Source organism: Aquarana catesbeiana, linkage group LG05, assembly GCF_042186555.1.
Source record: "Aquarana catesbeiana isolate 2022-GZ linkage group LG05, ASM4218655v1, whole genome shotgun sequence".
Taxonomy (NCBI): domain Eukaryota; kingdom Metazoa; phylum Chordata; class Amphibia; order Anura; family Ranidae; genus Aquarana; species Aquarana catesbeiana.
This window is the reverse complement of record NC_133328.1, coordinates 61,577,756-61,601,489: the sequence shown is the minus strand read 5'-3', so window position 1 is coordinate 61,601,489 and position 23,734 is coordinate 61,577,756. Positions and strand designations below refer to the sequence as shown.

Genomic DNA, 23,734 nt, shown 5'->3' with positions numbered 1-23,734 from the left:
AAATTTATTAAGATGTGGGGAATGCCAGCCATTGATGCGGCCATTTCCTCTGTAAATAGTAGTCTGACTTGTCCTGTAGACAACGCTCAGATGCTCAGGGATCCTGTGGATAAAAAGATGGAATCCTTATTAAAGGATGTTTTTTCCTTAGCAGGATTAGTGGCCCAACCTGCAGTAGCAGCGAATGGAGTCTGTCAATACTTAAGAGACCATGTTAAACAGGTCATCAAAGTATTACCTGAACAACAGGCCCAGGGGTTTGCTAACCTTCCAGCGGCCTTATGTTATGTTGTTGACGCCATCAGAGATCCTATCATGCAAACCTCCCGTCTTTCACTTGGGTTGGTGCATATGCATTGAATCTTATGGTTGAAAAATTGGTCAGCCGAAGCACCATGTAAGAAGCTGCTGGCTGGGTTTCCTTTTCGTGGTGCAAGGTTGTTTGGAGAGGACTTGGATAACTATATCAAGAGAATCTCCTGTGGGAAAAGTACTCTCTTACCTGTTAAGAAGAAGAGTAAACGCCCCTCTTTCAAACGGAATCTTTCCCCAGCGCCAGGGGCTTCAGCCTCCAGGCTGTCACGACGGCCTCCTCCGTCTTCGGCTAGAAACAAGAGTCAACCCCAAGGACAAAAGAAGTCCTGGGGGAAGAAGTCTTCTAGACAAGACACTAAGGCCTCTTCATGAAGGGGCGCCCCCACTCGCTCGAGTGAGAGGAAGACTGCTACAGTTCTCAAAGCTCTGGCAGGAGGACTTCCAGGACAGATGGGTAATCTCCATGGTAACCTTAGGGTACAAGCTGGAGTTCCAAGAATTTCCCTCTCCTCATTTCCTCAGATCAAGTGTTCCCAGAGAAGAAGCAGTCGCTCCTTCTAGCGTTAGGGCGACTTTTGTCGCAAGAGGTCATCAGGGTGGTTCCCACAAAGGATCAAGGATTGGGTTTCTATTCCAACCTTTTTACGGTCCAAAAACCAAATGGGGATGTCAGACCCATTCTGAATTTAAGACATCTGAATCGATTCTTAAGGATTCAGTCCTTCCGCATTGAATCAATTCGGAAAGTAGTCTCCATCCTGCAGGGAGGAGAATTATTGGCATCGATTGACATCAGAGATGCATATCTACATGTGCCCATTTTTCCTGCTCATCAGAGGTTTCTGCGCTTCGAAGTAGGAGGGCGCCATTTCCAGTTTGTGGCTCTGCCCTTCGGGATAGCCACTGCACCTCGAGTGTTCACAAAGATCGTGGCTCCTCCTCTGGCCAGATTAAGGGCTCAGGGAATGACTGTCATAGCATACCTAGACGACCTGCTCTTGATAGACCGTTCAGTAGCTTCCTTGAACGGGAACTTGAGGACCATGGTCAAGTATCTGGAACATCTAGGTTGGCTCCTCAACCCAGGAAAATCTTTCCTAAAACCAGTAAGAAGACTGGAGTATTTAGGTCTGATCATAGATACAAGCCAGGAGAAAGTGTTTCTTCTTCAGGCAAAGATATCTGCTTTAAGGGAGCTGATTCTGACAGTCAGGACCAAGAAGGGGCCTTCTGTCCGCCTTTGTATGAGGCTGCTAGGAAAGATGGGGTCTTCATTCGAAGCAGTTTCCTATGCTCAGTTCCATTCAAGACTACTGCAACACAGTATTCTGTCGGCCTGGAACAAGAAGGTTCAGGCATTAGACTTTCCGATGCACCTGTCACAGGCGGTGCGTCAGAGCCTCAATTGGTGGCTCACGCCCGAAAACCTGCAGAAGGGGAAATCCTTTCTACCGGTTACCTGGATGGTGGTAACAACAGATGCCAGTCTGTCAGGTTGGGAAGCAGTTCTGGAACAGTCTACGATCCAGGCTCTATGGTCCAAGACCGAGAGGACCCTAACCATCAACATTCTGGAGATCCGTGCGGTATATCTTGCCCTAAAAGCCTGGACTATCAGGCTACAGGGTTGGCCGGTCAGGATCCAGTCCGACAATGCCACAGCAGTGGCTTAAGTCAATCAGCAGGGAGGCACTGGGAGCCGAGCTGCTCAAAAGGAGGTGAACCAGATCTTAGCCTGGGCAGAGATGCAGGTGCCATGCATATCGGCAGTTTTTCATTCCAGGGATAGAGAACTGGCAGGCGAACTATCTAAGTCACCAGCAGTTACTCCCAGGGGAATGGTCTCTGCATCCCGACGTCTTTTGGTCCATATGCCAAAGATGGGGGGTCCCAGATGTAGATCTCTTTGCATCCCAATTCAACAAAAAGATAGACAGATTTGTGGCAAGGACGAGGGATCCTCTTGCATGTGGGATGGATGCGTTGGTGATTCCGTGGCACTGATTTATACATTCCCGCCTATTCTGCTACTGCCATGACTCCTTCGCAGGATCAGGCTGGAAAGGAAGTCGGTACTTCTGGTGGCCCCCGCTTGGCCCAGAAGGGCTTGGTATGCAGAAATAGTAAGGATGACGGTGGGTTCCCCGTGGACCCTACCGGTACGCCCAGACCTATTATCTCAAGGTCCAGTGTCCCATCCTGCCTTACAAACGCTAAATTTAACGGTTTGACTATTGAGACCCACGTTCTGAAGAGTCGTGGACTTTCAGGTCCTGTGGTATCTACCTTGATCAATGCAAGGAAGCCAGCTTCCAGAAGGATTTATCATAGAATCTGGAAAGCTTATATATCCTGGTGTGAATCCAGGGGTTGGCATCCCAGGAAATATGTGATTGGTAGAATTCTTGATTTTCTACAATTGGGATTAGATGAAGCTGGCCTTGAGTACCATCAAGGGCCAGGTCTCGACCTTATCAGTATTATTTCAACGGCCACTTGCTTCGCATTCTTTGGTCCGAAACTTTATGCAAGGGGTGACGCGGCTTAATCCTCCGGTTAAGGCGCCCCTAAACCCCTGGGATTTGAACTTGGTTCTGTCTGTGTTACAGAAACAGCCTTTTGAACCAATACGTCAGATTCCTTTGGACTTGCTGACAAGGAAGTTAATTTTTCTGGTAGCCATCTCTTCTGCTAGAAGAGTATCAGAATTAGCAGCTCTTTCCTGTAAAGAGCCTTATTTGATTGTCCACAAGGTGATTGGACACTGGTCACACCCTAATCAGGAAGTTCAACCCCCTATATATTCCCTCCCCTTGCAGGAATACCTCCGTTTTGTAGCCAAGCAATATAGTGTATTAGAAGAGGGGCGGGACCTCTGTGTCCCGTGATGTCCATCGAAAGAAAAGGATTTTACAGCTGTTTTAAAAAATCCTATTTTCTTTCTCGAACATCACGGAACACAGAGCCTCAGTAATTACTGATGGGATGTCCCAGAGCAATGCTACCTGAGGGGGGGGGGGAACCACAACCAAGTAGGGTGCAATCAGACCTGAGGACCCTGTACCGCTGCCTGCAGCACACTACGCCCAAAGGCGATATCCTCATGCCTTCTCACATCCACCTGATAAAATCTGGTGAATGTATGAACTGAAGACCAGGTTGCGGTCTTGCAGATTTGAGCCATAGAGGCGCCCTCATCCTAGTTTTTTACCGAAGGTGGTTTCAGATTTTCATCTAAACCAAGACATTGTTCTACCTTCCTTTTTTCCAGATCCCCGTTCTCCGGAAGAAAGGTCACTACCTTCGTTGGATGTAGTAAGAGCAGTTAAGGCCTATCTGGAAGCAACTGCTCAGATTCGCAAAACGGATGTTTTGTTTGTGCTGCCAGAAGGTCCCAGTAGAGGACAAGCAGCATCAAGAGCTACCATTTCTAACAATTGATCATTCAAGCTTACGGTTTGAAACAGAAGATTACTCCGTTTCAGATCAGGGCACATTCCACAAGGGCTATTGGTGCTTCTTGGGCAGTGCATCACTGGGCCTCTATGGCTCAAATCTGCAAGACCGCAACCTGGTCTTCAGTTCATACATTCACCAGATTTTATCAGGTGGATGTGAGAAGGCATGAGGATATCGCCTTTTGGCGTAGTGTGCTGCAGGCAGCGGTACAGGATCCCCAGGTCTGATTGCACTCTACTTGGTTGTGCACCCTACTTGGTGGTTATACTTTCCTGCCCTGTGCAATGGTTTTGCACAGAGCAGCCTCAATCCTCCTCTTCTCAGGTCCCCTTCCGGCACTCCTGGTTTCACCCCCCTTCTGAGTGCTCCCATAGCAACCCACTTGCTATGGGGGGCACTCTTGCAAGCTCGCTCCCGAGCCTCGCTGTCTGTGTCTATTGAGGCAGACAGCAGGACTCGGCTCTGACCCTCGGTCCCTCATCGCTGGCTGTGATTGACAGATTGAGATTGGGCTCAGGTAAGTATAAGGGGAGCTGGGGTGGAGGTAACAACATGCAGAAGGTTTTTTACCGTAATGCATAGAATGCATTACGGTAAAAAACTTTCTGCCTTTAATATCACTTTACAAGCTGTCCATTACCCAGTTTATAAAAAAAACACAATCTCAGCAGATTATTTTTTAAAACAGTGTACTTAATAACAGCCATATCTATTATTCTACAATGTAAAAATGTATTTAAAATCCAGAATGTTTTGAGAAGTTCACAGGTGCATGCTGACACTGCTAAATTTGGTCTGGGAATGTAGGTTTCAATGACTTCTGGTAATAGAGAGGGTAAACAGAGGTCTGAATGTGATGGCATGCCTATGACTATCCGCTGTTTGACACTCCTCCCCAGAAATATCTGTTAAAGAGATTTTCAGAGAAGACATTAATGACTTAATTAAACAATCTTGCTGGTTACTTGGTCATTTGTTACAGAATGAGTATTGATTTGTACCACACGTACTGCAGACTATAAAATCTATATACTGTTATAGAATAATCTTGTTGCTGGACCTGCAGGCCATATATACACAAAGTCTACGTGGGTTGAAAAATACTAATTGTGCATCATCAGGACAAGCTGTGTTTGAAGAGAATAACATCATTTAGGCTGGGTTCACACTGGTCCGACAAACGCTCCGACATTGGGAGCTCATGTCGCATGACGTGTGAAATTTAATGTTTCCCTATGGGAGCCGTCCTAACTGGTCCGACACAAGTCGTTCCGACTTTAGAAATGCTCCCTGTACTACTTTGGTCCGACTTTGATCCTACTTCAGTCTATTGACTATCATTGAAGTCGGATCAAAGTCGGATTGCCGTCTTGCATGATCCGACTTTGGCACGCGACTTGTGCTCAGATGTTCTTGAGGGGGAACTCCGCGCCAAATTTTAAAAAAAAAACCGGCATGGGTTCCCCCTCCAAGAGCATACCAGGCCCTTGGGTCTGGTATGGACCTTGAGGGGAACCCCCTACGCCGATAAAAACGGCGTGGGGGTCCCCCCCAATCCATACCAGACCCTTATCCGAGCACGCAGCCCGGCCGGACAGGAATGGGGGTGGGGACGAGCGAGCGCCCCCCCCCTCCTGAGCCGTACCAGGCCGCATGCCCTCAACATGGGGGGTTGGTGCTTTGGGGGAGGGGGCGCGCTGCGGCCCCCCACCCCAAAGCACCTTGTCCCCATGTTGATGAGGACAAGGGCCTCTTCCCGACAACCCTGGCCGTTGGTTGTCGGGGTCTGCGGGCGGGGGGCTTATCGGAATCCGGGAGCCCCCTTTAATAAGGGAGCCCCCAGATCCCGGCCCCCCACCCTATGTGAATGAGTATGGGGTACAGCGTACCCCTACCCATTCACCTAGGAAAAAAGTGTCAATTTAAAAAAAAAACACTACACAGATTTTTAAAGCATTTTATTAGACAGCTCCGGGGGTCTTCTTCCGACTTCGGGGGTCTCTCCGGTTCTTCTCCACGCTCTCCGGATCTTCTGCCGGGCTCCTCCGCTCTCTTCTGCTCTTTTGCCGCTCTTTTGCTAAAGCGGAGGAGCCCGGTCTTCAATCTTCTGCCTTCTGCCTTCTGCCTTCTGCCTTCTGCCTTCTGCCTTCTGCCTTCTGCCTTCTGCCTTCTGCCCTCTTCTCCTGATGTTGACACGACGCTCTCTGGGGCTAGAATGCTCTCTGTGCGCTCTGCTCTGACTTATATAGGCGGTGACCCCGCCCCCTTATGCCGTCACAGTCCCTGGGCATGCTGGGACTGTGACGTTTTAGGGGGCGTGGTCATCGGGTGATGACCACGCCCCCTAAAACGTCACAGTCCCAGCATGCCCAGGGACTGTGACGGCATAAGGGGGCGGGGTCACCGCCTATATAAGTCAGAGCAGAGCGCACAGAGAGCATTCTAGCCCCAGAGAGCGTCGTGTCAACATCAGGAGAAGAAGGAAGAAGGAAGAAGGCAGAAGGCAGAAGGCAGAAGGCAGAAGGCAGAAGGCAGAAGGCAGAAGGCAGAAGGCAGAAGATTGAAGATTGAAGACCGGGCTCCTCCGCTTTAGCAAAAGAGCGGCAAAAGAGCAGAAGAGAGCGGAGGAGCCCGGCAGAAGATCCGGAGAGCGTGGAGAAGAACCGGAGAGACCCCCGAAGTCGGAAGAAGACCCCCGGAGCTGTCTAATAAAATGCTTTAAAAATCTGTGTAGTGTTTTTTTTTTAAATTGACACTTTTTTCCTAGGTGAATGGGTAGGGGTACGCTGTACCCCATACTCATTCACATAGGGTGGGGGGCCGGGATCTGGGGGCTCCCTTATTAAAGGGGGCTCCCGGATTCCGATAAGCCCCCCGCCCGCAGACCCCGACAACCAACGGCCAGGGTTGTCGGGAAGAGGCCCTTGTCCTCATCAACATGGGGACAAGGTGCTTTGGGGTGGGGGGGCCGCAGCGCGCCCCCCTCCCCCAAGGCACCACCCCCCATGTTGAGGGCATGCGGCCTGGTACGGTTCAGGAGGGGGGGGGGCGCTCGCTCGTCCCCACCCCCATTCCTGTCCGGCCGGGCTGCGTGCTCGGATAAGGGTCTGGTATGGATTGGGGGCGACCCCCCACGCCGTTTTTTCGGCGTAGGGGGTTCCCTTCAAGGTCCATACCAGACCCAAGGGCCTGGTATGCCTCTGGAGGGGGAACCCATGCCGGTTTTTTATTTAAAATTTGGCGCGGAGTTCCCCCCTAAAGATTCATACCAAACACAGTGCCGGCATTGGCGGGGATCCAAGTCGGATCCTCGTTCATTGAAAGTCGGACACATGCCGGCTTCATGTCGCAGGGCAAAGTCGGATCCAAAGTAGGACGGCTGTCGTGTCGCACCAGTGTGAACCCAGCCTAATAAGACATTATTCATACCGTACCTGATCACGCTGCTAGGAATGTATTGTATCTGGGCATACATTATAGACATTGACGGGTCTATTTTTGCAGTTTCACGATTGCCCTTTATTACTGTGACAGCTAATAATTAACAATGAGTATAGAATTACTCATTGAAGCACAATTTTGTATTGTGTGGGTTAACAGGAAGAAAAAAAAAAAAGTCAGGAGCTCAAACTGTTTTTGATAAGTCAGATACATGATTTTCTGTATGCTGGATGTGTATCTTCAGCTCCAAAGAGGAGTAAAATACCAGCGGAATCTTGTAATGGCTCCTAGTGGTTGGTAGTACAGTACTAGTAGTTAATGGTTACTGTGGTGCTCAGGTACCACTTTTCATGCTATCTCAGAAACAATTGTCATTTTTAACAGAGGCAGGTCCGTCATAAATTGAAAATAAACCCTTTTCAGCACAGGCTTGGAAACAGGGAAGGCAGGAAACTCAGATTAGGACTAATTAAAAGTCCAACTCTACTCAAAACAGGGGCGTACCTACAGTGATCACAATTGCGACACAACACGCCCCCCTGTATGCCTGAATAGGAGGAGCGTCAGGGGAGGTGGCTGCATATAGAGGAACTGATCTCTCCATTTTTCCTCCTGCAGCCACTGAATGCCTGTGGAAGGGAAAGAAGGAGAAGCAGGCATTCAGTAGCTGCAGGAGGAAAATGGACAGATCTGTTCCTCCTATGTGCAGCCGCCCCTCCATATCCAGCTTTTTTCTGCTGCCCCCAGTGTGCTCTCCAGCCTCCCTGTGCTCTCTGCTGGCCCTCATCCCCCACAGCTCTGCTGGGTTCCCCTCTCCCGCCGGCTGCTGCAGGGAATGTGTCAAGATGGAAAACAGAGAAGGGGCCGGTAAATGTGTCATTTACCGACCCCTTCCTTTTTTGAATGGAGAGTCGGTGATCTGTACCGATCACTGATTTTTTTGGCGTTCCACCACTGGGCTCGGAGGGGAGGGGCCCAGCTGGGAGTCAGGGGGGGTCCCTTCATGGTTTTTTTCACCGGGGCGCTGAAGGTTCCAGTTACACCATTGACTCAATACCTTTTATTTTGTCTTGGATAGAGCAGGGAATGTCATTATTGCTGTCTGTGTCCCTATTTGAAAAATTTCACCTCACTTCTTGTCAGAAATGATGGAAAATCTCACCAGTGGGGACACAAACAAGAACACTCTGTGACAATTACTTCCCCCACATTGGCGCTACAGAGACTGGTTGAGAGGGAAAATAATGCTATACAGACATAATACTTCAGTTGATTCTAACACTTAGTACCGGTTCACACTGGTGTGATGTCAGACATCGCATGTGATCCACACCGCACTGCTGTGCAGATCACATGCGATGTCTGTGCGATGCGAATTCAGTCATACAGATTGTATGGCTGAATTTGCATCGCATTCAGACCAAAATTGTGCAGGACCCGTTTTTTTTTTTTTTGTCTGCACCAGAATCAAATTGCATGGATGTTCACACCCATGCGATCCGATTCCTGTCCGAATTCACAGTTCGCACTGCGATATGCGAACCGATCTGGGGGTGTCATTAGCTTCCTATTGACACCTGAAGCGGTTCGCATAGGGCAGTGTGAACTGCCTGCGAGTTCTATGCAATGCAGGAACCGCCACTGGAATTGCGCTGCTTCCCGCATCGCGCTGGTGTGAACCGGCTTTCAGAGCCTATGCAATTCCAGCCTAAGGCTGCAGCACCCCTCCCCTGTCTCTGATGTTACATGTGTTCCTGATAACAGCCAGAGAGTCTTCGTATGATGTTAAAAAAAATCTATACAGATCAGCCGAAGCTGCTCCAGCTATTGCCAGAAATCGGATATGTTGGAGGAAGTGTGAAATAGCATTACTGTCTGCAGCACAACATTAAAAAAGAGAGGCTCCTACAGCATTTGCATATAAATATAGTTTCATTTAACAAAAAATCCTGGGGTAGTGGTCTCTTTATTAGTCCCGAGTGATCTGCGTACTGCCCTGGAAACAGTGGAAAGTGCTGGATGTTGGGCATTCCATGTGATGGTACCTAAGACTCTGCTCAGGGAGTTTGCTGGTAGTTTAGCGCTATTTGATTTCTTTATAGAATGAGAACTCAGGTCGTTCTTCTCGGCAGGCAGGGCAGGAGGCCAGGCTAGTGACCCACTCTTGCCCTCCACCCCTCTGCTGCTTGCGTGCAGTACAGTTCCTGAAGAGGAAAAATGTGACTAGGTGACAAAATATGTGCTTAATAAAATATGAGGCAGCTAACACAAAGGTAGTACAGCAACCCTAATAAACACATACACTTAGGTCCATATATATTTGGACACAGGCACAATTTTATTATTTTTTCAGGTATTTACCAAAACATATTCAAGCTATAGTTATATAACGGATATGGGCTGAAAGGGCACACTCTCAGGTTTAATTTGAGGTATGTACATCCAAATCGTAGGACAGGTTTAGGAATTACAGCTCTTAAGAATAGTCATCCCCCTTTTTCAAGGGACCAAAAGTAATTGGACAGTTGAATCAAAAGCTGTTTCATGGCCAGATGTGGGCTACTCCTTCATTATTTCTTCATCAATTAAGCAGGTAAAAGGTCTGGAGTTGATTCTAATGCCCTGTACACACGATCGGATTTTCCGACAACAAATGTTGGATGTGAGCTTGTTGGCGGAAAGTCCGCGACCGTGTGTATGCTTTATCCAACATCTGTTGGCGGACTTTCCGCCAACAAATGTTGGCTAGCAGGTTCTCAAATTTTCCGCCAACAAATTTTTGTTGTCGGACTTTCCGATCGTGTGTACACAAGTCCGTCGCACAAAAGTCCACGCATACTCGGAATCAATGCTCACCAAACACAACATTAGCAGAAGGAGCTCACCCAAAGGGTGGCACATGACTATTGAACTTCCTTTTTATCGGCTCACTGTACGTCAAACAAAATTCCACGGTTTTGTTGTTGGAAAGTCCAATCGTGTGTACAGGGCATAAGTGTGGTATTTGCATTTGGAATCTTTTGCTGTGAACCTACAGTGGGGACGGAAAGTATTCAGACCCCCTTAAATTTTTCACTCTTTGTTATATTGCAGCCATTTGCTAAAATCATTTAAGTTCATTTTTTTCCTCATTAATGTACACACAGCACCCCATATTGACAGAAAAACACAGAATTGTTGACATTTTTGCAGATTTATTAAAAAAGAAAAACTGAAATATCACATGGTCCTAAGTATTCAGACCCTTTGCTGTGACACTCATATATTTAACTCAGGTGCTGTCCATTTCTTCTGATCATCCTTGCGATGGTTCTACACCTTCATTTGAGTCCAGCTGTGTTTGATTATACTGATTGGACTTGATTAGGAAAGCCACACACCTGTCTATAGAAGACCTTACAGCTCACAGTGCATGTCAGAGCAAATGAGAATCATGAGGTCAAAGGAACTGCCTGAAGAGCTCAGAGACAGAATTGTGGCAAGGCACAGATCTGGCCAAGGTTACAAAAAAATTTCTGCTGCACTTAAGGTTCCTAAGAGCACAGTGGCCTCTATAATCCTTAAATGGAAGATGTTTGAAACAACCAGAAACCTTCCTAGAGCTGGCCATCCGGCCAAACTGAGCTATCGAGGGAGAAGAGCCTTGGTGAGAGAGGTAAAGAAGAACCCAAAGATCACTGTGGCTGAGCTCCAGAGATGCAGTCGGGAGATGGGAGAAAGTTGTAGAAAGTCAACCATCACTGTATCCCTCCACCAGTCGGGGCTTTATGGCAGAGTGGCCCGACGGAAGCCTCTCCTCAGTGCAGGACACATGAAAGCCCGCATGGAGTTTGCTAAAAAACACTTGAAGGACTCCAAGATGGTGAAAAATAAGATTCTCTGGTCTGATTAGACCAAGATAGCACTTTTTGACCTTAATTCTAAGTGGTATGTGTGGAGAAAACCAGGCACTGCTCATCACCTGTCCAATACAGTCCCAACAGTGAAGCATGGTGGTGGCAGCATCATGCTGTGGGGGTGTTTTTCAGCTGCAGGGACAGGACGACTGGTTGCAATAGAGGGAAAGATGAATGCGGCCAAGTACAGGGATATCCTGGACGAAAACCTTCTCCAGAGTGCTCAGGACCTCAGACTGGGCCGAAGGTTTACCTTCCAACAAGACAATGACCCTAAGCACACAGCTAAAATAACAAAGTAGTGGCTTCACAACAACTCCGTGACTGTTCTTGAATGGCCCAGCCAGAGCCCTGACATAAACCCAATTGAGCATCTCTGGAGAGACCTAAAAATGGCTGTCCACCAACGTTTACCATCCAACCTGACAGAACTGGAGAGGATCTGCAAGGAGGAATGGCAGAGGATCCCCAAATCCAGGTGGGAAAAACTTGTTGCATCTTTCCCAAAAAGACTCATGGCTGTATTAGATCAAAAGGGTGCTTCTACTAAATACTGAGCAAAGGGTCTGAATACTTAGGACCATGTGATATTTCAGTTTTTCTTTTTTAATAAATCTGCAAAAATGTCAACAATTCTGTGTTTTTCTGTCAATGAAAGGTGCTGTGTGTACATTAATGAGGAAAAAAATGAACTTAAATGATTTTAGCAAATGGCTGCAATATAACAAAGAGTGAAAAATTTAAGGGGGTCTGAATACTTTCCGAACAGGCCATTGTAAGGCTTCAAGAATTAAACAAATTCATCAGAGAGATAGCAGCAACATTAGGAGTGGCAAAATAAACAGTTTGGTACATTCTGAGGAAAGAAGAACACACTGGTGAGCTCAGCAACATAAAAAGGCCCGGAGGTCCACGGAAGACAACAGTGGTGGATGATCGCAGGATCCTCTCTATGGTAAAGAAAAACCCATTCACAACATTTAGACAATTGGAGGACACTCTCCAGGAGGTGGGCACATCATTGCCAAAGTCAACAATCAAGAGAAGACGTCACAAGAGCAAATACAGAGGGTTCTCCACAAGGTGCAAACCATTCATAAGCCTGAAGAATAGAAAAGCCAGATTAGACTTTGTCAAAAAATATCTAAAAAGGCTGACCAGTTCTGGAAAAGCATTCTTTGGATGGATGAAACTAAGAATATTCTGTACCAGAATTACGGGAAGAAAAAAGTGTGAAGAAGGCTTGAAACAGCTCATGATCCAAAGCACACAACGTCATCTGTAAAACATGGTGGAGGCAGTGTCACTGGTCCATTGGTGTTTTTTGATGATGTGACAAAAGACAGAAGCAGCGGATGCATTCTGCAGTGTTTAGAAATATACTGTCAGCCCAGATTCAGCCAAATGCAGCAAAGTTGATTGGACGGCACTTCACAGTATAGCTTGACAATGATCCAAAACACACTGAAAAAGCAACCCAGGACCTTTTGAAGGAAAAGAAGTGGAATATTCTGCAATGGCCGAGTCAATCACCTGATCTCAACCCAATTGAGCATGTGTTTCACTTGCTGAAAGCAAAACTAAAGGCAGAAAGACCCAGAAACAAAGAACAACTAAAGACGGCTGCAGTTAGAGCCTGGCAAAACATCAGAAAGGAGGAAACCCAGTCGTTGGTAATGTCCATGGGTTCCAGACTTCAGGCAGTCATTGCCAGTAAAGGATTCTCCACAAAATATAAAAAATGAACATTTTACTTATGATTATATTCATTTGTCCAATTACATTTGAGCCCCTGAAAATGGGGGGACTGTGTTTAAAAATGGTTGCGGTTCCTAAAATCTGTACTTGATATTTATTTTCAACCCCTTGAATTAAAGCTGAAAGTCTGCACTTCAAATTCATTTGGTTTGTTTCATTTTAATTTTATATAAAGTGTAGCGCTAAAAAATATCTATTATAATGGTTGAATCATAATCTTATTACTGAAAAAAATAACACGCATGAAAAACTCAATAAATACTACTGAATATATTCCAACAATGTCCAAAAGGATCTGTGTATTGCTAAGTTCATGAGGATATTATCCAAATCGTGTCCAGACCAGATAGCTATCCATCGCCATCAAGTGAAGTGCAAACTCACTCGAACTAATGGCTGCCGTGACAGCAGCATATGTGCCTTTCAGCATAAATGGAAATCCCTCTGGAAGTGTAATAGCCATGTGTCCCCACTGGTACCTTTAAGCGGAATCCCACTAAGGATAAATAAAGCTCACCAGGAACCCAGATGGATTTTCCATAGAATAGTATGTTTAATGGTCCACGTATAAAAACAGCTAAAAACACAATTAAAATTACTTACATAGATAGCCGCTGGCAACCCGGAATCGTTCAGCAGTAAGCCGTCAGCATCAAATATCCCACCCCACCTTTTTCTCTATATGCCTCTGAACTTAGCAATGCATGGATCCTTTTGGACATTGTTGGAATATATTTTGTAATATTTATTGAATTTTACGTTTTTTACGCTTGTTTTTTTTTCAGTAATGAGATTATGATTCCACCATTATAAGACCCCTTTCACACTGGGGCGTTTTTCAGGCATTTTTCAGGCGCTTTAGCGTTAAAAAAAAAAAGCGCCTGAAAGAAGCCTCATCTGCAATCCCAATGTGAAAGCCCGAGTGCTTTCACACTGGGGCGCTGCGCTGGCAGGGCGTCAAAAAAAGTCCTGCAAGCAGCTTCTTTGCAGCGCTTTCGTGTTTTTGCTACCGGGCTGGGTGTGCCGATGGCCCGAGCCCTTTCACACTGCCAGCGCCCCGAAATACGCCTGAAAAACGCCCAGTGTGAAAAGGGTCTCAGGCGGTGCTTTACCAGCATTTTTCGGGCGCTGGCAGTGTGAAAGGGCTCGGGCTTTCATATTGGAAATGCAGATGAGGCTTCTTTCAGGCGCTTTACAGGCGCTTTTTTTAACGCTAAAGCACCTGAAAAACGCCCCAGTGTGAAAGGGGTCTAATAGATAATTTTTGGTGTTGCACTTTATATTTATATGAAGAGGAAAAATGCCAAGCTCAGACACACATCGCTGCTGAATATACTGAATCTCAGACAGTTATCATTTCTACCATTAGCTCTTGCAGCTGAAATTAGAGTTTTAGCTCCTAGCTGCCAGCGAGACACGGCTCAGATTCGCGGAACACTGGGAATTTGTTAAAATCTTGGGACAGTCTTGCTGAGACTGTTGGTGGGTATGCATTTGCCTTCAGCAATGTATAATACGTTTCTTCTGTGTATGCAATATTGCAGAGACTCAGAGGTTGATTTACTAAAGCTGGAGCATGCAAAGTCTGGTGCAGCTCTGCATAGAAACTATTCAGCTTCCAGGTGAAGTTAGAAGCTGATTGGCTACCATGCACAGCTGCACCAGATTTTGCAATTTACAGTTTTAGTAAATCAACCCTCTTGACTCTATTCCTTTGACCGAATATATACAATATAGGTGCGTGATTTTGTCACTTTATGCCAATTTCATTGCTAATAAAAACTCTTTTGGATTAAAAAATACTAGATAACATAGGAAGTATGTACAGCACAGCTCTGAATTTCTGACATGATCAACATAAGTGCAATTTTTGCACTTATCGAATGCATGTAACAAAATGCTTTCAGTGGTATATTTAAAGAAGAAGTAAAGCCAAAGCTGTGGATCAGAGGAGTACAGTTCGTTCTGCACTCCTGTGATGGGTTTTCATGGGGGCTGAAGCCTGCTGTCGGCTGACATCAGCTGCTTAGCAAGCCACTCCACAGTCCAGCGCTCCAGTGAGCGTGGGGGGGGGGAGTCAGAGCAGACAGCAGTGACTGACCAGTGGTGGCTGGTGGTAATTTTTTTGGGGGGTGGCAAACAGTGCACCCGCCACCCCTCTCTCGGTCCGGTTGGTGCACTTACCTCAACCATGGGTGGCTTCCCCGACTCTCCTCCGCGGGCATTACGAGCAGGCATCTCCTTCCCCAGCTTCCGTCTCCTAGGCGGCCAATCAGAGCATTTCTCCTTTCCGCCAATCGGGAAACGCGCCCCCCCCCGCCCCAAAGCACCCACCCCCCATGTTGAGGGCATGTGGCCTGGTACGGTTCAGGAGGGAGGGGGGCACTCGCTTGTCCCCACCCCCTTTCCTGACCGGCCGGGCTGCGTGCTCGGATAAGTGTCTGATATGGATTTTGGGGGGACCCCCACGCCGTTTTTTGCCATGGAGTTTCCCCTCAAGATTCATACCAAACACGGTGCCTGGTATTGGCGGGGATTCAAGTCGGATCCCTGTTCACTGAAAGTCAGACGTATGTCGGCTTCAAGTCGCAGGGCAAAGTCGGATCCAAAGTAGAACGGCTGTCGTGTCGCACCAGTGTGAACCCGGCCTCGGTGTTAGAATAGCAAATATTAGTTCGCTATTCTAACACACCTGGGTGGGCTCCGAGCGCAATGCTCTGCATCTGGAGCCCACCCTATTTTGAAGCCTATTAGAGCCTCTGGCTCTATTCAGATGCTTAAAAAAAAAACCCTGCTGATGTAATTCATGTGCTCGGTGTCCTGAAAGGGGCTGGACGCATGAATAGGGGGTGGCGGCGATGGAAAGGGGAGGCGGCGCCTGTGCACTCTTAATGGACGGGCCCCCCTGTGGCTGACAATCACCACCAGCTGTCTGCTCAGGGAGCACTAAGAACCAATCGATCAGCGGTCTTTGATCGCTCAGTTCTCCGTCTTAGAGCCGGCGGCGGACAAATGCAGCATCGGTAAGTATGATTTTAAAAAAAAGTCTTCTCTTTTAAAAGACCCAAGGGTAACTACTTAGAGAAGTTAATTATTAGGGTATACATACACTTTAACCACTTTCCACAAAAACCTGTACGTTGGCTAGAGGAAGTGGATGCACCGAGGTGAAGTCTGCAGCTTTTTTAGAGCGGGCGGTCGGCTATCTGGTGATAACGTTCAATGCAGCCGCTTGGCCGTTATTTCAGGCAGTGGGAGGGGACCTCCTTTCGCCAATCCGCCCGGGTCTTCCGTCCCACTAGGTGACCCGAGCGACAAACTAGCAGGGCTTTACCGCTAACGCCCGCACCGCCCCAGTGCGAAAGGGGTCTTAGGCAACCCCTGCATTAGGAATTTCAGTTTCTAAAGGGATGCAGACCCTGCAGCTTTTCTCATTAGAACACCGAGAGTGCACCAGTTGATTATAATTAACCAGACCCTCCCATTCAGAATCAGTCTACAAAGCACATGGTAAAGCAAACCGTTTTTTTTCTTCAGAGCAACAAAGGTAGGACTCTGCCAGGGCCGTCTTTAACATTGATTGGACCCTGGGCAAAACGTTTCTTGGGCCCCCCCCATGCAGTTTCGCTCTCCACCTGCTCTGAGACAGCTAGACTCAAAATCTGTTTACTGAATCAGTTCAGGCAGCTATTGCGAATGGTTGCCAGAGGTTACAGTGTATCAATACCGCTCACTGACTGGTTGCTAGAGGTTACAGCACACATTATGGCTCACTGATTAGTTGCTAGATATTACAGCACATGATTTCTGCTTGTTGATTAGTTGCTAGAGATTATGCCTCGGGGGGGCATAATATACATATCAATGCCATCTGCCGCCGCTATTTACATATGAATGCCGGTAACATGTAAACACAGGGTCTGCAGGTGAGTCATCTGTACACAACAATAGGGCAGAGCTGGGCAGCATTAGTAGCAGCACTTCACACTGAGCTATTGGGACACAGCACAGGACTAAAACCTCAAGGGATGAGGGAATTTAAACCAGGATAGTTAGCAAGTATGAGGCAGCTGCTTTGGGCCCCACAACAATGACAGGGCCCAGGGCAGCTGCCCCTTTTGCCCTGCCTTAAAAACGGCCTTGGACTCTGCTACAAAGTTTGTTGAAATCTTCACAATGTACATTGATTGTTTTTTTTTCTCAACAAAAGTGGAGTTACTCCTAAAATACAATTGGTTAACTGCTTGCTGACCGTATATTGTATATATACGGTGGCAAGGCGGCTCCTCTGTGCAGGATCACGTACCTATACGTGATTCTGCACTTCCGGGACCCATCGATCGTTCAGGAGACAGGCAGATGCCTATATAAACAAGGCAGATCCCCGTTCTGTGAAAAGGGAAGGCTGTGATCCTGTGTTCCCACAGAGCAGGAACACGGATCTCTGCCTTCCCACGGTAAAAGCACCTCCCACACAGTTAGCAAGCACGCCCTAGGAACACATTTAACCCTTTGATCACCCCTGAAGTTAACCCCTTCCCTGCCGGTGTCATTAATACTGTATTGGTGTCACTGGTCCCCAAAAAGTCACTTGGTGTCCGATTTGTCTGCCGCAATCTCGCAGTCCCGCTATAAGTCGCTGATTGCCACCATTACTAGTATAAAAAAAAAATTCCATAAAGCTATCCCATAGTTTGGAGACGCTATAACTTTTGCGCAAACCAATCAATATACGCTTATCGGGTTTTTTTTTTTTACCTAAAACATGTAGCAGAATACATATTGGACTAAATTGATGAAGAAATTTGATGTTTTGCATCTTTTTATTGGATATGTTTTATAGCAGAAGTAAGATTTTTTTTTTTTTCAAAATTGTCTGTATTTTTTTTTGTTTATAGCGCAATAAAAATAAAATGCAGAGGTGATTAAATACAACCAAAAGAAAGCTCTACTTGTGGGAAAAAAAGGGCATACGTTTTATCTGGGTACAGCGTCACACAACTGCGCAATTGTCAATTAAAAATAATGCAGTGCCGTATCACAAAAAATGGCCTGGTCATGAAGGGAGGTAAATTTTCGGGAGGGCAAGTGGTTAATATAGTTTGCTGGCTATGAAGTTTCTTTGTACACTAACAAGCACATTTATTTGTGTTGAACAGGTTCGCCTGCTGCAGAGAGTTTTACGTCGGCCCTTTTACAGGCAGGAGATGGCAGAACTTGCCGGGTATTCCCAAAAACCTCCAGAATGGGCTAAGAACATAAAAGTAAGCTGCTCGTCATAACACACAAAGTCAAGCACACAGTTTTTTCAATCTAAACTAATTAAAATGTAAAACACAATCTCCTTCTCCTGGTTTATTTGTTCTAGAAGTGGAATTTCTGCTGTGTTTTTCCTACTACATGTTAAAGAATAATAACTAGCATCTTACTGGCTGCTTTTGGGAATATCCCTGTTTTTCCTTTATTACAATTTTTACTAAATGCTCCCCAGTGTATTTTTGCCTAAAAATATACCAGTTTTATGCAGACAATGCCCTTGGGCAGCGCTGGTTGATATCAGTTATGCCAAAAGATAATTTCTTTGGAAATTCAAACATCCTGTAATTACTGCCATTAATTATGATGCCAGAACACAGCTGCCTGAGCAGGTCTGTGCTAATTTGGAGCAGGTGGCCCTCATAGGTGCAGCCAGACCCTTCCAACCTCTGCTGTAGCACAACGAACCTTGCTGCATGCTGGTTTCACTCTCTAGCTTGATTGCTTTTACCTTGTGCTTCATGTACATATAACACGTCATTTTCTTGTAAAATATGAGATTCTGCACTGTTTAAGCCTTCCACGGTAAATCCCATCAAAACATGTATTCATCTCTGTCCATTTAAGTTTGGGAGGTCCTGGATCAGCTTAATACATGTGTGATGTTGCACATGAAAATGACAAGGCTGTTCTCTTGTGTGACCTTATTGTTAAGACCCCTTTCACTCTGAGGCAGTTTTCAGGCATTTTAGCGCTAGAAATAGCACCTGTAAAGCGCCTGAAAACTGCCTCCCATTCATTGCAATGGGTTCTTTCACACCCGGGTGGTGAGCTTGCGGAACGTTCGGAAAAGTCCTGCAAGCAGCATCTTTGGGGCGGTTTGGGAGCCGCTCTCAAAACGCCCCTACCCATTGCAAAGAATGGGCAGAACTTCTGAAATGACTGAAAAGCGCTTCGGAAGCGCCACAACATGGGAGTTTTTAACCACTTTTTTGGGGTTTAAATGCGGCCCGCTAGCGGCCACAAAGTGGCGCAAAAGCGCTGCTTAAACAGCAGTCAAGCCCCGCTATGAGCAGCGCATTACCGCTAACGGCCAGCGCTTTCAGTGTGAAAGCAGCCTAAGAGTACTTTCACACTGGTATGGCGGGTTTGTTGGCGGTAAAGTGCCGCTACTTTTAGCAGCGCTTTACTGTCGTTTTAGCGGCGATTTTTGGCTGCTAGCGGAATGGTTTAACTCACACTATCGGCCGAAGAAAGGTTTAAAGTGGTGTTCCGGCCGAAATTATAATTTTTAAATAAAAATACCCCTATAATACACAAGCTTAATGTATTCTAGTAAAGTTAGTCTGTAAACCAAGGTCTGTTTTGTTAGTTTATAGCAGTTGTTTGTTATTTTATAAACTTACAGCAGGCCGTGGCCATCTTAAGTGTGGGCATCTGAAGCCAGACTGTATTTCTTCCTGGATCTCGTCCTTGCAGATCTCGCACATGCTCAGTGCAGCACAAGTAGTGTAATAGGTTTCAGGTCAGGTTTCCATAGCAAGGGCAGTGTCAGAGGAAGTTGCCGCCCCTTCCCAGAAGGCATTGCAAACAGGAAATGATGCGATGGGCCAGGGAGGAGGAAGTGAAAAATGAATACAGCAGATATACAGTAGGTGCTGAGAAAAATTTTTTTAAAATATCCAATTCGTTTACAGTGCACAGTTTAGTGAGGGATGCTGAAGAGTTGTAAAAGTGGGTGGAACTCCACTTTAAAAGCACCTGTGTTGGGGCGCTTCCAAAGCGCTGCCTATTCATTTCAATGGGCAGGGCCGGTGTAGGAGTGCTGTATTCAGTGCTCCTACACCTCCCCCAAAGATGCTGCTTGAAGGACTTCTTTTCCCGTCTCGCAAGCGCACCACCCCAGTGTGAAAGCATGAGAGGCGCTTTTCAGGCGCTATTTTTAGTGCTAAAACGCCTGAAATGCACCTCAGTGTGAAAGGGGTCTTAGGCTCCATGCACACTGAAGCTTATAAATGGCCGTTTTTGGGAGTTTGGGTGCTTTTTTTTTTAACAGCCCATAAACTCCCCTCTATGTTATCCTATGTGTCCGTGCACACATGGACGTTTTTGGATGTTTATCAGCAGTGGAGTTTATAGGCTGTTTTCTGAATGCCATAAAATCGCTTTCAGGAGTCATTTTTCTGACCACAAAAAATGCCAAACGCTCATAAATGCTGATAAACATCTATTAACGCTCAAAAACGTGGCTCAACAGCGTTTTTTAATGTTTTTGATCCATTGGGAAAAAAAACATTTCCAAAAAAAAAATGCGGAAAAACGCTATTGCAAAAACGTAAACAAACGTTGAAAAACTCACTGAAAAGCTACTGGCGTTTTTATAACGTTATTTTAATGTCCAGTGTGCATGGAGCCTGAATTGTTGTGAACTCTTTCCTCTCACCTCAGTGCAGACACTTGAATCCACATAAAGCACTCTATGGGCTCATGCACACTGCAGGCCAAAAAAAAAAAAAAAAGCAGCTTTTACAGTAATTTGAGCTTTTTTTCAGCTTGAAGAAGCTTATGCTTTTTTGTGCACTTGTGCATGTTTTTATTGAGCTTCTTCAAGCTCCTTTGAGCTTCTTTGAGCTTTTTTCTTTTCACAAACCCTTCTAGATAGTATTTTCTTAACCACTGTAAAAACAAAACAAAAAGCTGGAACAAACATTTTCACGCATTTTCGAGCTTTTTTTTGAGCTCTTTGGGGCACTAGCTCCTCTTAAAAAAGGTGCATTTGAGTTTTTATTTCGGCTTGTAGGAGCATATGCCTGAAATCGCCTGAAAAAAGCCATAGGGGGTTATTTACTAAAGGCAAATCCACTGTGCACTTGGAAGTGCAGTCGCTGTAGGGGGACATGGAAAGACAATAAAAAACAGCATTTTTGCTAGCACAAGATTGGATGATAGAAATCAGCAGAGCTTCCCCTCATTTCAGATCTTCTGCTTAGATCTGCAGCGACTGCACTTCCGAATATGTATGGACACATTGGCTAACATGGAGGGGAGTTTCCAGGCAGAAAAAAATAGGAGCTCAAAAGAGCTTGAAAGCCTGTAGGACCTGCTTCTTTGAGCTGCAGTGTGCACAAGCCCTAAAATAGTGCTCAAAGAAAGACAGCAAAACTTAGAAATAACTTGTGACACATGTATCTGATCTAGCATTTCTGTTATCATTAATTTATAAAGCCAATTGATTAACATTAAGATTGTGCACAGGTTATAAACCATACATTTTTACATGCGTTTCCAACAATCATGCATTTTTCATGCACTGGTGTTGTCATTAAAAGTCTCTATAATAAGTGTCAATGTATCAAAAAACAGACAACACACTTAAAGCGGAGCTACACTGCATCTGAGCACCACAAACCATATACAGTATCTCACAAAAGTGAGTACACCTCTCACATTTTTGTAAATATTTTATTATATGTTTTCATGTGACAACACTGAAGAAATGGCACAATGTAAAGTAGTGAGTGTACAGCTTGTATAACAGTGTAAATTTTCTGTCCCCTTAAAATAACTCAACACACAGTCATTAACGTCTAAACCGCTGGAAACAAAAGTGAGTACACCCCTAAGTGAAAATGTCCAAATTGGGCCCAATTAGCCATTTTCCCTCCCCGGTGTCATGTGACTCATTAGTGTTACAAGGTCTCAGATGTGAACGGGGAGCAGGTGTGTTAAATTTGGCGTTATCGCTCTCACTCTCTCATACTGGTCACTGGAAGTTAACATTGCAGCTAATGGCAAAAAACTCTCTGAGGATCTGAAAAAATGAATTGTTGTTCTTCATAACAATGTAGATCTAGGTTATAAGAAGATTGCCAAGACCCTGAAACTGGGCTGCAGCACGGTGGCCAATACCATTTGGTGTTATCGCTCTCACTCTCTCATACTAGTCACTGGAAGTTCAACATGGCACCTCATGGCAAAGAACTCTCTGAGGATCTGAAAAAAAGAATTGTTGCTCTACATAAAGATGATCTAGGCTATAGGAAGATTGTCAAGACCCTGAAACTGAGCTGCAGCACAGTGGCCAAGACCATACAGCGGTTTAACAGGACAGGTTCCACTCAGAACAGGCCTCGCCATGGTCGACCAAAGAAGTTGAGTGCACGTGCTCAGCGTCATATCCAGAGGTTGTCTTTGGGAAATAGACGTATGAGTGCTGCCAGCATTGCTGCAGAGGTTGAACGGGTGGGGGGTCAGCCTGTCAGTGCTCAGATCATACACTGCATCAAATTGGTCTGCATGGCTGTCGCCTGAGGTAGAAGCCTCTTCTAAAGGTGATGCACAAGAAAGCCCACAAACAGTTTGCTGAAGACAAGCAGGCTAAGGACATGGATTGATGGAACCATGTCATGTGGTCTGATGAGACCAAGATAAACTTATTTGGTTCAGATGGTGTCAAGTGTGTGTGGCGGCAACTGGGTGAGGAGTACAAAGACAAGTGTGTGTTGCCTACAGTCAAGCATTGTGGTGGGAGTGTCATGGTCTGGGGCCGCAAGAGTGCTGCCGGCACTGGGGAGCCACAGTTTATTGAAGGAACCATGAATTCCAACATGTACTGTGGCATAATGAAGCAGAGCATGATCCCCTCCCTTCGGAGACTGGGACGCAGGACAGTATTCCAACATGATAATGACCACAAACACACCTCCAAGACGACCACTACCTTGCTAAAGAAACTGAGGGTAAAGGTGATGGACTGGCCAAGCATGTCTCCAGAGCACCAGAGGGCATCCTCAAGCAGAAGGTGGAGGAGCGCAAGGTCTCTAACATCCACCAGCTCCGTGATGTCTTCATGGAGGAGTGGAAGAGGACTCCAGTGGCAACCTGTGAAGCTCTGGTGAACTCCATGCCCAAGAGGGTTAAGGCAGTTCTGGAAAATAAAGGTGGCCACACAAAATATTGACACTTTTGGACCAATTTGGACATTTTCACTTAGGGGTGTACTCACTTTTGTTGCCAGTGGTTTAGACATTAATGGCTGTGTGTTGAGTTATTTTGAGGGGACAGCAAATTTACTCTGTTATACAAGCTGTACACTCACTACTTTACATTGTAGCAAAGTGTCACTTCTTCAGTGTTGTCACATAGATTGTACTTGATGGACTTGTGTCTTTTTTCAACCTCACCTACTATGTAACTATGTAACATGAAAAGAAAGAATAAATAATTCACAAAAATTTGAGGGGTGTCTCCATGCTTTATTTTGATGAGAAATCATTTTGAAAAACACCCACTAGCATTTCTAGCTGTGGTCATTTTGTGTAAGGGCAGATGATTCATGTAGCATTCACTTCCTGAAATCCATCTATCCTTAGCTCAGGCAGGCAAAAGGGTGTACTTAGCTGGGAAAACCCCTCCTCCCCTCCAAAAGACTTCTGGGATGTATGACATAATTTGCCTAGGCCTGGAAACAAGGAAGTAACTAAACAAATATAAAAATAATAAAGTTTAAAACAAGTAATATATTTTCTTATCTATTTACTAATACTAGCAACACAAGGATTAAAAATAGTCAGTGTTGATTGAAAGAGTGAAGTTCAACTTTAATTTGG

The 23,734-nt window shown here is 45.8% G+C and overlaps 1 protein-coding gene across 2 annotated transcripts in view; it reads left to right on the top strand.

Annotated features, from left to right (window-relative positions):
- Positions 1-23,734, top strand: part of LOC141144284 (protein adenylyltransferase SelO-like) — a 166,525-nt gene that overhangs the window by 87,806 nt on the left and 54,985 nt on the right. Inside the window, exon 20 of one of the 2 annotated variants that reach the window (XM_073629796.1) lies at positions 18,029-18,133. In XM_073629796.1, coding sequence (XP_073485897.1) covers positions 18,029-18,133 — 105 coding nt within the window. Of the gene's footprint in view, positions 1-18,028; positions 18,210-23,734 lie in introns of those variants that run through there. The other variant, XM_073629797.1, reaches the window with a different exon arrangement.